Genomic DNA, 13919 nt, shown 5'->3' with positions numbered 1-13919 from the left:
GCGGGAGACTCCATTATTGAATCTCGACCGTCAAACTCGGCAGAGTCGAGTTCAATGTGCGGGTCCTGAAGACTGCTGTCCTGAAGAGCGTCCTTATAATGAGACTGCGAGAGAGTGTTTGATATTATCATGTGGCGTTGTGTGGTATCTCATCACTCGTTCACACAAGCACAGAAATCACAGATCATCTCACCTTACTGACGGATGTTTCTTCAACCCGACACTCCTCCATGGACTCCTCCAGAGAGTTTCCAGAGGTTTCCATCTTCATGCGATGAGAGCGGATAGATTTCACGTCGTCCTCATCCTCACCTGCCACTGAGGGGAACACCTGAGGAGAAAATCCATTGGAAAAATCATCACAAAACACGATTCTAAAAAAAAAAAAATGCAAAATAACAATTATTAATAAAACTAATAATTTTATTTTATATTTTATTTTATTTTAACCAAGAATTCATTGGATGCTGTAAATTAACTAAAAGGTAAGTTTTTTCCACTGGCATTTTTTATTTTATTATATATATATATATATATATATATATATATATATATATATATATATATATATATATATATATCTTTTTTTTTTTTTTTTTAACACAGAATTGATTGTATTTTTACTTTATTTTATTTTAGTAGTTTTTAACAAAGAATTGATTGGATTATGTAAATTAGACAAAAATGTATTTTGTTTTATTTTATTTAACTAGTTTTTAACCAAGATTGGATGGTGTAAATTAGCCAAAAATTTATTTTTAATTTAATTTTTTAACGAAGAATTCATTGGATGCTGTAAACTAGCTAAAAGGTAATTTTTTTCATTGGCATTTTTTATTTTATTTTACTAGTTTTTAACCAATATTGGGTGGTGTAAATTAGCCAGAATTTTTTTTATATATTTTATGTTATTTTATTTTATTTTAACCGAGAATTCATTGCTGTAAATTAGCTAAAACTATGTTTTTTTTTATTGGCATTTTCTATTTTATTTTATTTTAGTAGTTTTTAACAAATAATTGATTGGATTATGTAAATTAGACAAAAAATTATTTTATTTTACTTTAGTAGTTTTTAATAAAGAATTAATTGGATTATGTAAATTAGACAAAAATGTATTTTGTTTTTTATTTTATTTTATTATTTTATTTTAACCAAGAATTGATTGGATACTCTAAATTAGCTAAAAGGTAATTTTGTTTGGCATTTTTTATTTTATTTTATTTTAAAGAATTGATTGGAAAATGTAAATTAGACAAAAATGTATTTAATTTAATTTTATATTATTTTATTTTATTTTTTATTTTACTAATTTTTAAACAAAGAATTGATTGGATGGTGTAAATTATCCAAAAACATACTTTTTTATTGCCATTATTTTATTTTATTTTATTTTTTATTTTACTAGTTTTTAACAAAGAATTTATTGGATGGTGTAAATTTGCCAAAACATACTTTTTTCATGGGTATTTTATTTATTTATTTATTTATTTTTCATTTTATTTTAGTAGTTTTTAACAAAGAATTGATTAGATGCTATAAATTAGCCAAAAAGTTGTTTTATTTCATTTTATTGAGGTTGATGTTATAATAGTTTACAATAAGGCCAGGAACATGGATTAAGCACTGCAACTACAATAAATTTGGATTTCATGTTGATTTTAAGGTAGATCAGTGCTTCAAACTTCATCTAAGATAATTGCTATGGTCATTTTAACTCTTTTGCTCATAATATATCATGCATTTACCAGCACTTCCTCATCGATGGGCGGCTCAGGGGCAGAGATGGCAGCTTTACTGATGGTCTGGGCTTCAAACTGCGGACAGGCGGCCTGAGCGTTTCCATCTTTATCTCGCTTTCCTTTCAGCCAGTATGTCTCAATCTCCACATTCCCCTGTCAAAGAAAAACGGATCATATTAAAAAGTATCTGTAGTTTGTTAGTGGAGTGATCCTATCTTTCAAATGAAACCTTTATCCTGGTATTATGTTAAAATTCCTAAATGTATGAATGTTACATCACAATATGAAAAAAAAAATGTGTGTCTATGTATGCTTTCCTGAATCTCAAATAGTCACATAATCACATAAGAGAAATTGCATCCAAAAAAAAAAAAAGAGCTTTATCACTTTGCTAAAGCAGCCTTACTATTATCTCATTGTTCTTTCCTCAGTAAATAACACTAATTATAAATGTAGTCAGATGGGTATCGGATCAGTTCACTAGACCTCAGGTGGTCCTGTTTGAGAACGAACGTCTGGGTAAACAAGTTTGAGGTCGATTTTTCATTCCAGTTACTTAGCGACTGACCTTGATGGTGATGGTGCCACGTCTCTCGAAGATAAAGTGACTTCCTTTCAGATGTTCATAAGTAGCGCTGCTCAGCTGTATGTGCATTTCCTATAAATAACAGACCAGTCGATCAACAGAGTCGTCAAATGTCAATCAGACAGCAGGAGTTCAGAAACGCTCAATAAAACCAACAAACATTAATCTAATGAGTGTGTGATATAATGGTGCTTTTGATTAAAACTGCACTAACCCCATCATTCCTGCTGCAAGTAAATGCACAAATTAAGGATGTACAAATGTGTGCAATATACATGAAGTATAATAAAGACAATGCAAATATATACAAAGTATATGCACTTTCCATCTACCTTCCCATTGCTCTCCATTGCAGAAGCCGTGTGGACTGTATCACCATGAAGACCGTAGCGAGGCATCTTGTGACCTACGACCCCAGCGACCACCATACCAGAGTGAATTCCTAAGAGAAGCATGACACAAGTCAAAATAGCAATGACAATAAAATATCAGTACAAAGTCCTTGACCCAATACAAAAATAGCTATTTTCCAAAGCATATTCTACACTGTCTGAATCATTCTCTATCGCCTACATTGTGTAATACATGGCATTCACCATAGAGGAAACACTAACACTGTGAACAAGTGACAGATCTTTATAGTGTTGGGGGCGGGACGCTTCAGATCTCAGAGAGCATTTGATTGGACAGAACGTTTAATAAGAAGCTGAAGTGCAGCGTGATGTCATCACAATCGTTGAATCGTATTGGCGGAAGTGAGAGACTGTAAGTTTTATATGCTCATATCTTGTAAATGTGAATTTTGTCATTGTTTTGGAGCACACTAGCTTATAGATAACCTTAAGGCTAACATATTCATACTAAAAGCCAAAAAACTTTCATTTTGATTTCATAGGGACTTTAAAGGTCTTCACAGCAACCCGTCAAAATAAAAGTTTGGTTTAACTTGAAGAAACTGTGACAGAAATATATTACTTAATGTAACGATAGTACAACCAATTTTTTTAGGAATATTTACCAGAAAAATTATTCATCAGAATTTATTTATCAGAAAAATGTAAGCATATTAGAATGATTTCTGTATGATCATGTGACACTGAAGACTGGAATAATGATGCTGAAAAGTTACCTTTGCATCACAGGAATGTCCACGATAACCTCAAGAACCCCAATCTGAATCAAAATATAAACATTTAACCCTAATAGATTATAAGAGAATACATACCCACGCGAATCTGTATGTTGTTTCCGTTGGACGGGTCTTTGAGATGATCAATAGAACGGACCATATCTAAAGCCATGTCGCAAATGTTGTGAGCGTGATACTTCGTCTTTTCTGGAGCACCTGCCACCACCATGTAGGCATCACCTATAGTTTCAACCTGGAACACAGAGACATTAGTGTGACAAACATCTGCATCAACATGTGATCGCGCTGGAAACACAGAAGAAATTATCTCACCTTAAATACTCTGTGTTTCTCACTGAGCGTGTCGAAGAGCGTGTACATGGTGTTGAGCATGGAGACCACCTGCATGGGTGTGATATGACTGCAGATACGAGTGAAGCCCACCACATCGCTGAACAAGATGGTCACATCAGGAAACACCTGAAACAGTTCAGATGTAGATGTTGAGGATCAAAAGTCAAGACGAAAGGAGATAAATCCCACTGCGATACTGCTGACTCTTGTTAGTTTAAAGGAAGAGTAAACCTAAAAATGAAAATTGTGAATGGGTGCCGTCAGAATGAGTGTCCAAACAGTTGATTAAAACATCAAAATAATCCACAAGTAATCCACACCATTCAAGTCCCATCTACTCTTTTGTGAAGTGAAACGTTGCATGTTTGTAAGAAAACAAATCCATCATTAAGGTATTTTTTATTTATTCGCTGTTTGGACTCTCATTCTGACGGCACCCATTCGCTGCACAAGATCCATTGGTGAGCAAGTGATGTAATGCTAAATGTAATCAAATCCGTTCCCACAAAGAAATAAACTCATCTACATCTTGGATGGCCTGAGGATGAGTACATTTTTATCAATGTTTTTTGGGGTAAACTATTCCTTTAAGTCTGACCCGTTCCTATTCACTTGTGTAAAAAATGTTTAATCTGATCTTTTTTTTTCTGCAAGGATGCTAAAGTACAGAGTAATAGCTGCTCTCTAAAAGTTTAGAGACATCTCCAGAAAAAAAAAAAAATCATGTAAGTCCAAAAAATGAAGTTAAAGGTGCGGATGTTCTAACCTCACAGGTGTTCACAGCTGGTTCTCCTTTCCTCAGTCGCTTAGCAACAGGTTTGGGAATCATTCTGTACAGAAGATCATCCGTCTTCTTCATCTCATAGTCCAACATTTTCATGCTTTCCTCTAGTTTACTGGATTTCTTTTGCTCCTGTGGGGCAGAACGAAGAAAAAATGATACAGAGGTAATAAGAGGAGAACTGATCTGTGATGTCCTTAATATGCTTTGTTGCTTTAGCTTTTTATACTTTAAAATGGACTACTAAGGCAAAAAAATAAATGCATTCACACAAAACTTAAACTTGGCTTAAATCTTTAGAGCATTTCTATATGTAAGAGTCTGTTTTGAAGTGGAAAAAAACTTATATGGGCCATTCTACACATTTACCATAGAAATGATGGGACCTATCTACTCACTATGTAGCTATGAGCTATGAATTTTTTTTTTTTTTTAAATCTTAAATCAAGAAGGATTTTCTAGACTTATTTTAAACAGAAAACAACATTATTTTTCTTACCCTATTGGCAGATTATTTTGCTTGTTTCAAGCAAAAACACACTTAATTTTGCTTTTTCTGAAAACAAGACAATAATTTTTACTTGTCTAGAAAGTTTTGATTTTTTTGGCTGGAAACAAGACAAAAAAATCTAAGTAAGAAAAGCATTTTTTTGCAGTGTATTTCCTGATATGATCCATAAATGTGCGGATGTAGTTAAAATCAGCATATAAAATCAGTAGTATAAAAACTTAACTTTTTAAAGATTCGAAAGATACTTTTAAAAACACCAATACAAAAAAAATACAAAAATTGTTTCAAAATCATTAGGGTTCAGGACTGCCACCTTCCAATTAAAAAATACCCAATAAATGATGATTTTATATATATTTAGCTTACTGATATTTTAAACATTATTGTGAGTTTCGATAGATAATAGAAGGATCTTAGTAAACATCTAAGATTTGAATCCTTAAATGCTTTTTAAATGTGTTTTTGGTTGTGGGACAGCAGTCTGCACCAGTTCTGTTGAATGGCCTATATAAATATAACAGTTCATTACAGCTAAATTTTTTTTTATTTTTTTTTTATTCACATATAAGTCAAAATTCTTTCTTAGACCCCTATAGCGCAAAAGTGACATGCATGGAGCAAACTGAGCCTAGTGAGACTGATCTGGATTTTTGTTAATGAGTCTGTCAAAAGCAGGACGCTCTTGAGTCCTGACAGCTGTACCTGTATGAGGGCTCTCTTGAGCTCTTCAGACTGCTGAGTTCCTGCCAGCACCAGATCTCTACTCGAGTCATGCATGCTCAGGTCATTGATGTACAGACCTGTCTTAAACATGGCACTTAAACTCTCCATGCTGCAAAGACAACACACACACATAGACACAGAACCTGATTTTAGGCACTTTTATTATCATGCATAACCCAAAAATTCTTGAATGAACTGAAATACACCAGCACTGTATAAATGTGTGTTTGTGTCTTACACCGGAGTACCCAGGAAGATAATGGACTCCCACTCTGGCATGTATCTCATCTGACCCTTCAGTTTCAGGCAGCGGCTGCCATCGCCCCAGCTCTCCATCGCATTAGCGCTGTTTCCATCTGACACCATTAGAGGACAACAAACATGTTAGAATTACTCTCTGATTGTGTTTTCCTCTTCAGTGCCAAATAGAGTGAAGCTAGACTTGATTTCAATGATAGAGTCAACTGAAATCCTTATAATATGTGACCCTGGACCAATTTTAAGTAGCACGGGTATATTTGTAGCAATATAGCCAAAAATAGATTGTATTGGTCCAAATTATCGATTTTTCTTTTATGCCAAAAATCATTAGGATATTAAGTAAAGATCATGTTCCAGTAAGATATTTTGTAAATTTCCTACCATAAATATATCAAAAATTAATTTTTGATTAGTAATATGCATTGCCAAAAACTTCATTTGGACAACTTTAAAGGTGATTTTCATTTTGATCTTTGTGCACCTCAGATTCCAGATTTTCACCTAGTTGTATCTCAGACAAATATTGCCCTATCCTAACAAACCATACATCAATAGAGAGCTTATTTATTTAGTGTCACATATTGTATTAAAACTCATTTTGTTTAAAAACCCATATGCCTTTCAAGAAAATAAAATATGCTTTACTGCCATAACTGTATGGAGTATCACTGTCCAAAATGGATAGAGAAGTGACTGACCTTTATAATCATCCCCTATAATGGACTGAAAGGCCATCAGCTCCACGTCTACATCTGCCGAGCGATTGGCGTTCTCATAATCGGAGTCTGTGAGACACAGAAAAACATAATCATCTCATGAAAACACATTCGATCCAGCTGTAGATCTGAGATCTTCAGTGAACGCAGATGGTCAGTAGGACCTTCCTTACTCTGCACTCTGTTATGAAGGTTCCTCTCTCGTTTCACCGGCTCCTTAGACATGATCTCAAACAGGTTGTTGGGATGGGAGATGATCTGTCACAGAATCCATTGATCAATTTATTGACTGATTTTCTTCAAAGTAAATGTGATGCAACACTTTATGTTAATGCTCTTAAAAGATTAGTTCACTTCTAGAATAATAACGAAAATTTCCTGATAATTTACTCACCGCGATGTCATCCAAGATTTTCATTTTTTTTTTTAAGTTTTTGAGGAAAACATTCCAGGATTTTTCTCCATATACACTCTTAAAAATAAAGGTGCTTCACGATGCCATAGAAGAACCTTTTTTGTCTAAATGGTTCCATAAAGAACCTTTAACATCTGAAGAACCTTTCTGTTTCCCAAAAGGTTCTTTGTGGTGAAAGAAGGTTCATCAGATTATAAAAAGGTAAGAAAGAGATGGTTCTGTAAAGAACCTTTGACTGAATGGTTCTTTGTGGAACCAAAAATGGTTCTTCTATGGCATCGCTGTGAACAATCTTTAAAAATACCTTTATTTTTAAGAGCGCAGTGGACTTAAATGGAGATAAACGGGTTGAAGGTTCAAATTGCAGTTTCAGTGCAGCTTCAAAGGGATCTACTTGATCCCATGCGCAGAATAAGTGTTTTATCTAGTGAAACGACTGGTCATTTTCTAAAAAATGTTTATATACTTTTTAACCACAAATGCTTGTTTTGGCGGAAGTACCGACCCAGAAAGTCAACTACCTTTACAAAAAAAGGTAAAACAACGATGTTGGGCGATTTTTAAGTTGGAGGAGAAAATGAAATTTGCCATTCCCTACCTTTTTGAACTGGAGTATAAGGACAAAGAACTAACCATGACTTTTCCAATGTGATTATGAAATGCAGGAATTTGTAGACGCACACAGCAGAGCTAGTGCAAGACGAGCATTTGTAGTTAAAAAATATATACTTTTTATTTTTTTAGAAAATGGCCAATCGTTTTGCCAGATGAGAACCTTATTCCTCGACTGGGGTTGTGTAGAGCCCTTTGAAGCTTCATTGAAACTGCAATTTGTACCTTCAACCCATTGATCCCCATTGAAATCCACTATATAGAGAAAATGTTTTGTTCAAAAACCTTAATTTCTTTTTGACTGAAGAAAGAAAGACATGGACATCTTGGATGACATGGGGGTGAGTAAATTATCAGGAAATCTTTATTAAAAATGACTTGCCATGTTCCATGTGAACTCCACAAGAGGACGAGCAAGCAGAAAAGCATCATTGATCTTCTTTCCATCCAGATCAGGAAAGACAGTTGCCAATCCAGAGCCTACATTATGCACTACCATGTCCTATTAGATAAGAAAATACACATTATGTACCATTATGTGAATGAGACAAGACAAGATGAGACATGAAAAGAAAAAAGTCACCTGTCTGAATACGATGTTAAAGGGAAAAACTTCAAAGAAAAAGTCACTGGTGATGGGAAGGATCTCTTGTTCCTCTTCATCCTCTTTCTGGATATATCGATACGCAGAGTTATCAAAGTTTAATCTGAAATCAAAACATCACTCGGTTAATATTTTAATTGTGTTTAATAACACAAGCACAACAGATGGTACCTGCATCAGGTAAATTAATCTGTTTCATAAATATGTTGTCAGGTGTCTCACCTCATGGTGACATGTGAATAATCTCCCACCAGCTGCTCGGACAAAACCTCAACATGGATGTCAGTGTCGTAGAACTGTTTTCCCATCTGTCTCAGCTGACCCATGGCGTAGTGCAGGTAACCTTTACGTTTGCTCCTGAACAAACACACAGAGAGTCAGGAACACAGAACATCAGCTGAACTCTGAACCACTGTGACTTTGTTGAATTATTATGACAAATTCATGTGAATCAATCATGTTTGAATCACCTTTCCTTTGGATTTTTATAATTTTCCATTTCTCCATACAGTACTGTTCAAAAGTTTGCAGTTAGTAAGATTTTTTTTAAAACAAATTAACACTTTTAAGCAACAAAGATTAGTTAAATTGTTCAAAATTGTCAGTTTTACCATGTTTAATTAATTACTATAATGAATTGTTGTAATTCAGCCACATTGGAGGGTTCTCGAGCATGAACCACCTTTTTAAGGTCATGCCACAGCATCTCAATAGGATTCAGGTCAGGACTTTGACTAGGCCATTCTAAAGTCTTCATTTTGTTTTTCTTCAGCCATTCAGAGGTGGATTTGCTGGTGTGTTTTGGATCATTGTCCTGCTGCAGAACCCAAGTTCACTTCAGCTTGAGGTCACAAACAGATGGCCAGACATTGTCCTTCGGGATTTTTTGGTAGACAGCAGAATTCATGGTTTCATTTATCACAGCAAGTCTTCCAGGTCCAGAAGCAGCACAACAGCCCCAGACCATCACACTACCACCACCATATTTCACTGTTGGTATGATGTTCTTTTTCTGAAATGCTGTGTTACTGTTACGATAGATGTAATGGGACACACATCTTCCAAAAATTTCAACTTTTGTCTCATCAGTCCACAGAGTATTTTCCCAAAAGTCTTGGGGATCATCAAGATGTTTTCTGGCAAAACTAAGACGAGCCTTTATGTTCTTTTTGCTCAGCAGCAGTTTTCGTCTCTGAACTCTGCCATGCAGGCCATTTTTGCCCAGTCTCTTTCTTTTGGTGGAGCCATGAACACTGACCTTAACTGAGGCAAGAGAGGCCTGCAGTTCTTTAGATGTTGTTGTGGGGTCTTTTGTGACCTCTTGGATGAGTCGTCGCTGCGCTCTTGGGGTAATTTTGGTCGGCCGGCCACTCCTGGGAAGGTTCATCACTGTTCCATGTTTTTGCCATTTGTAGATAATGGCTGTCTCAAAGCTTTAGAAATGGCTTTATAACCTTTTCCAGACTGATAGATCTCTTTACTTACTTTCTTTCTCATTTGTTCCTGAATTTCTTTGGATCTCAACATGATGTGTAGCTTTTGAGGATCTTTTGGTCTACTTCACTTTGTCAGGCAGGTCCTATTTAAGTGATTTCTTGATTGTGAACAGGTGGCAGTAATCAGGCCATGGGGGGCAAACACTTTTTCACACAGGGCCATGTAGGTTTGGATTTTGTTTTCCCTCATAAAAAAACCCTTCATTTAAAAACAGCATGTTGTGTTTACCTGTGTTATCTCTGATTAATGTTTAAATTTGTTTGATGATCTGAAACATTAAAGTGTGACAAACATGCAAAAAAAAAAAAAAAAAAAATCAGGAAGGGGGCCAACACTTTTTCACACCACTGTATATATATATATAAACACACATTTTTCACATTTTTAAAAATCTTAATGACCCCAAATTTTTGAACAGTAGTGTGTTTTTGATTGACAAAAGCTTTCTGATTTAATACACACACACCTGTAATGCAGTGTAACTCCTGTAGCCGATTCCTCCTGGCAAAAGAAGGTTGGCGGCTGGACTTTTGGGTAACTGAAGCGAAGGTACTCATGCAGGTTATCCAAACCATTCACAAAGTCACGCACATGGCGGCCTAACACCTGACACACAGTATTAGAGACAAAAACATGTGTAAAAAATGAAAACACACAAGGACAAAGTGTCTATATCAATGCAGAGAGAAGAGTATGCAACACACAAATCATGGACATGTGCTATTTGGGTAAATCACATCATGCAAACGTCCACAGACCCACACAAACCTGAACGTACCTTGAGGATTCTGTCGTATCCGTATTTCCCCACAAATCCCAGGAAGTAAACTCCCCATGAGTTCATGAGCTCATTATAGGGGGTTCCTGTGACGCCACTTGCTGCTTTAGCGATACGAGGAATTACACTCTCACTGTAGACCTACACAAACACACACAAGCACATACTGTATGGAATGATACAATGGGTGCAGCATTTACTTAAAAATACTTTTCACTCAGAAATTGCTACACTAATAATTACAGAAAAAATGGAAAGTAACACACTGAATTAAATGTGAAATTTTGAAGTAGTGTTTTCTTTCAAAACATACTCTAATGATCTTTGTTTACTTTTAATTTTTTTTTTTTGCAGTGTTAATAGGTATAAGCACACACATATGAACATCCAAACAGAAAAAAAGAGACAATTTTAATATAAAATCACCTATTAACCCAATATGAATCATATTTTATAATATTCTGATTATTTAAATTTCAAAAGTGTGCAAAATATTTTCTACAATTGTCTCTTAATATGTGGCCAAGGAAATGCATTAAATAACAGATAATATAAAATAGATAACACTTGTTTAATTTTTTGATTTAAAATAAAACACCTAAAATTTGGCCTTACTACATTTCATTTTTACTACATATAATAAAAATGTGATTCTTATAAGTGAGTCTCAAAATTCATCTTTGTTTTGCAGTCTAAAATCTGTAATCAAGAGGACAATTTTAATAGACAATTTAATAGACAATATGTTTAAAACTATGTTCTGAAACACACACACAAAAAAATTATGTGAAATATATATTGGGAAAATGTAAAAAAAATATATATATATGAATAAATTATGGGACAAAAGTTTTTGAACAGTACAATTGCTAAAGTTTTGCCTGCATTTATTTGATCCAAAGTACAGCAAAACAGTAAAACTTTGAATGTTTTTACTATTTAAATCAACTGTTTTCTATTTGAATACATTTTAAAATGCTATTTATTCCTGATTTCAAAACTGAATTTTTAGTGTCATTGCTCCAGTCACATGATCCTTCAGAAATCATTCTAATATTCAGATTTGCTGCCAAATTTTTTTTATTATTATTATGTTGCAAACAGCTGAGTAGAATTTCAGGTTTTTTTGATGAATAGAGAGTTCAGAATAACAGCATTTATCTGAAATAGAAATCTAACATTACAAATGTCTTTACCATAATTTCTGATCAATTTAAAGCATCCTTGCTAAACTGATTTAAATATTGATGATGATAATAATAATAATAATAAGAAGAATAAATGTTTCTTGAACAGCAAATCAGCATATCAGAATGATTTCTGAAGGATCGTGTGACACTGAAGGCTGGAGTAATGATGCTGGAAATGTAGCTTTGATCACAGGAATAAATTACATTATAAACTATATTCAAATAGAAAGCAGATATTTTAAATAGTAAAAATATTTCACAATATTACTGCTTTTGCTGTATTTTGGATCAAATAAATGCAGGCTTGGTGAGCAGATGAAACTTCTTTAAAAAACAATAAAAATCTTAAAGTTCAAAAACTTCTGACTAGTCGTGTATTTGAAACTATCAGTTTATATATTATCTGTTAACTGATCTCATTCAGCTTGCTATTTTTAGATATAATTTAAAGAAATTGTTATATTTTAACACTACTTATAAAAGAAAAGCCTGTTTCTTATATGTGAGTCTTAAAATGGACAAAAAATGTATTTGTCTTTCAGTCTAAAATCAATCACAGTAGTAAGATATTCTAACCTGATGAGTGACGAAGGAGTGCAGTCTGACGTCGGCTCTCTCTCGGACCAGTTTCCACACATCATCGCCGTATGACTCCTTGATAAAGTCATGAAGACTTTCACACAGCAGCCCGTACATCCTGACCTCACCGACACAACGGAGACGTTGTCAAATCCACACAAATCTGAATGTCAATCTGCTGGAATCCAAGAGAATCTCCAAATATTACGCAACTGTGAAACAATGAAGAATAAGAACACAAAAAGGCATCATCAAAAGATCACTCTCCTTCCAAAATACATAAATAAATTAGTTGGCAATGAAGTCTGAACTGAATCCTAATGTTATATGAAAACTCAATGTATAGTGTATGAAGTAAACTGACCGCCAGTCTCAGAGGTTTGCAGCTCCTCCAGAAACAGTCCCAGTTTTAAGAATCACACAGGAGAAGCTGGAATCATTTTAAAAAGAGCTGCACTTACTCAAACTCTTCAGATCTATTGTTGTGATGTCAGCGGCTGGTGACTTTGAGTACTGACAGACGCAGACCTCTCATGCACACATGCTGCTCTTTCCTTTAACCTGGACTAAAGTTTCTTACACAGTTTTACAATTGTATCCTTCAATATAATGTGTGACATAACAGTAATAGTGTTAGACTAGGGTTAAATAGATTATAGTTGCTTACAACAGGGAAAAAAAGGAATCTAAAGGGTAAAAATGACCATGGTACTGAATGATTAATGCATATCCAATATCATTCAAACATTTAGGGTCAGTAGGATTTTTACTTATTTAATAATTTTACTGAGTAAGAACACATTAAACGCATTGATTAAAAGTGAGTGACAGTAAATATATTTATGCTATAATCAGTGCTGGCTAGCAATTGATTTGATATGATCTGGATTATGTGACCAGATTTAAAAAAAAAAAAAAAAAAAAAAGTACTTGTCATCAGAGTTTATTACATTTTATAATGCTCATAATCTGATTACAGTTACTTTTTATGGATTACATGATTACATATTCCTCACAATTATTCTTAATTGCCATTGTGGCAAAATTATTCATAATTTATTGATTTTGGAAATCTGAATGAAAATATTTCATACTATGGGTGTGTAATGTCATTGATTATCATGTTTATTAATCTTTGTTCATATAGTGCAGGAATTCCCAAACATTTCTGTCAGCCAAAAAATTTTTTCCTTGAAATATCTCTGAAAAAATTAGCATTTAAAATAATTCAACAACGCATTTGCATGTTTACAGTTAATGGTCACATTGACATGTAGGTGAACAAATAAAACATTTATATTTTTAGTGTTTGTGTTTAAATTGGTTTTATTTTACAGTTTGATAACTGAATTAATTATTAGGTTTTTATCAACTCATTAAGTTTATTGCATTTTATGAAGCTGGCATAAAAAGTAATCTAAAAGTAATCTAAAAAGCAGTC

The 13919-nt window shown here is 33.9% G+C and overlaps 1 protein-coding gene across 1 annotated transcript in view; it reads right to left on the bottom strand.

Moving 5' to 3' along the window:
• Positions 1 to 12646, bottom strand: part of rgs14a (regulator of G protein signaling 14a) — a 32404-nt gene extending 19758 nt beyond the window's left edge. The window contains exons 1-17 of the mRNA XM_073820191.1: positions 12476 to 12646; positions 10710 to 10850; positions 10398 to 10537; positions 8657 to 8791; positions 8414 to 8537; positions 8213 to 8332; positions 6977 to 7061; positions 6786 to 6872; positions 6065 to 6182; positions 5806 to 5935; positions 4578 to 4724; positions 3791 to 3937; positions 3554 to 3710; positions 2661 to 2770; positions 2311 to 2400; positions 1749 to 1895; positions 194 to 331 (exon numbers count right to left, since the gene is read on the bottom strand). Of these exons, the coding sequence (XP_073676292.1) occupies positions 194 to 331; positions 1749 to 1895; positions 2311 to 2400; positions 2661 to 2770; positions 3554 to 3710; positions 3791 to 3937; positions 4578 to 4724; positions 5806 to 5935; positions 6065 to 6182; positions 6786 to 6872; positions 6977 to 7061; positions 8213 to 8332; positions 8414 to 8537; positions 8657 to 8791; positions 10398 to 10537; positions 10710 to 10850; positions 12476 to 12595 (2136 nt within the window). The 5' untranslated portion in view covers positions 12596 to 12646. The remainder of the gene's footprint in view (positions 1 to 193; positions 332 to 1748; positions 1896 to 2310; positions 2401 to 2660; positions 2771 to 3553; positions 3711 to 3790; positions 3938 to 4577; positions 4725 to 5805; positions 5936 to 6064; positions 6183 to 6785; positions 6873 to 6976; positions 7062 to 8212; positions 8333 to 8413; positions 8538 to 8656; positions 8792 to 10397; positions 10538 to 10709; positions 10851 to 12475) is intronic.
• Positions 12647 to 13919: the final 1273 nt, after the last annotated feature.

This window comes from Garra rufa, chromosome 16, assembly GCF_049309525.1.
Source record: "Garra rufa chromosome 16, GarRuf1.0, whole genome shotgun sequence".
NCBI lineage: Eukaryota > Metazoa > Chordata > Actinopteri > Cypriniformes > Cyprinidae > Garra > Garra rufa.
This window is presented reverse-complemented; position numbering and strand designations above follow the sequence as displayed.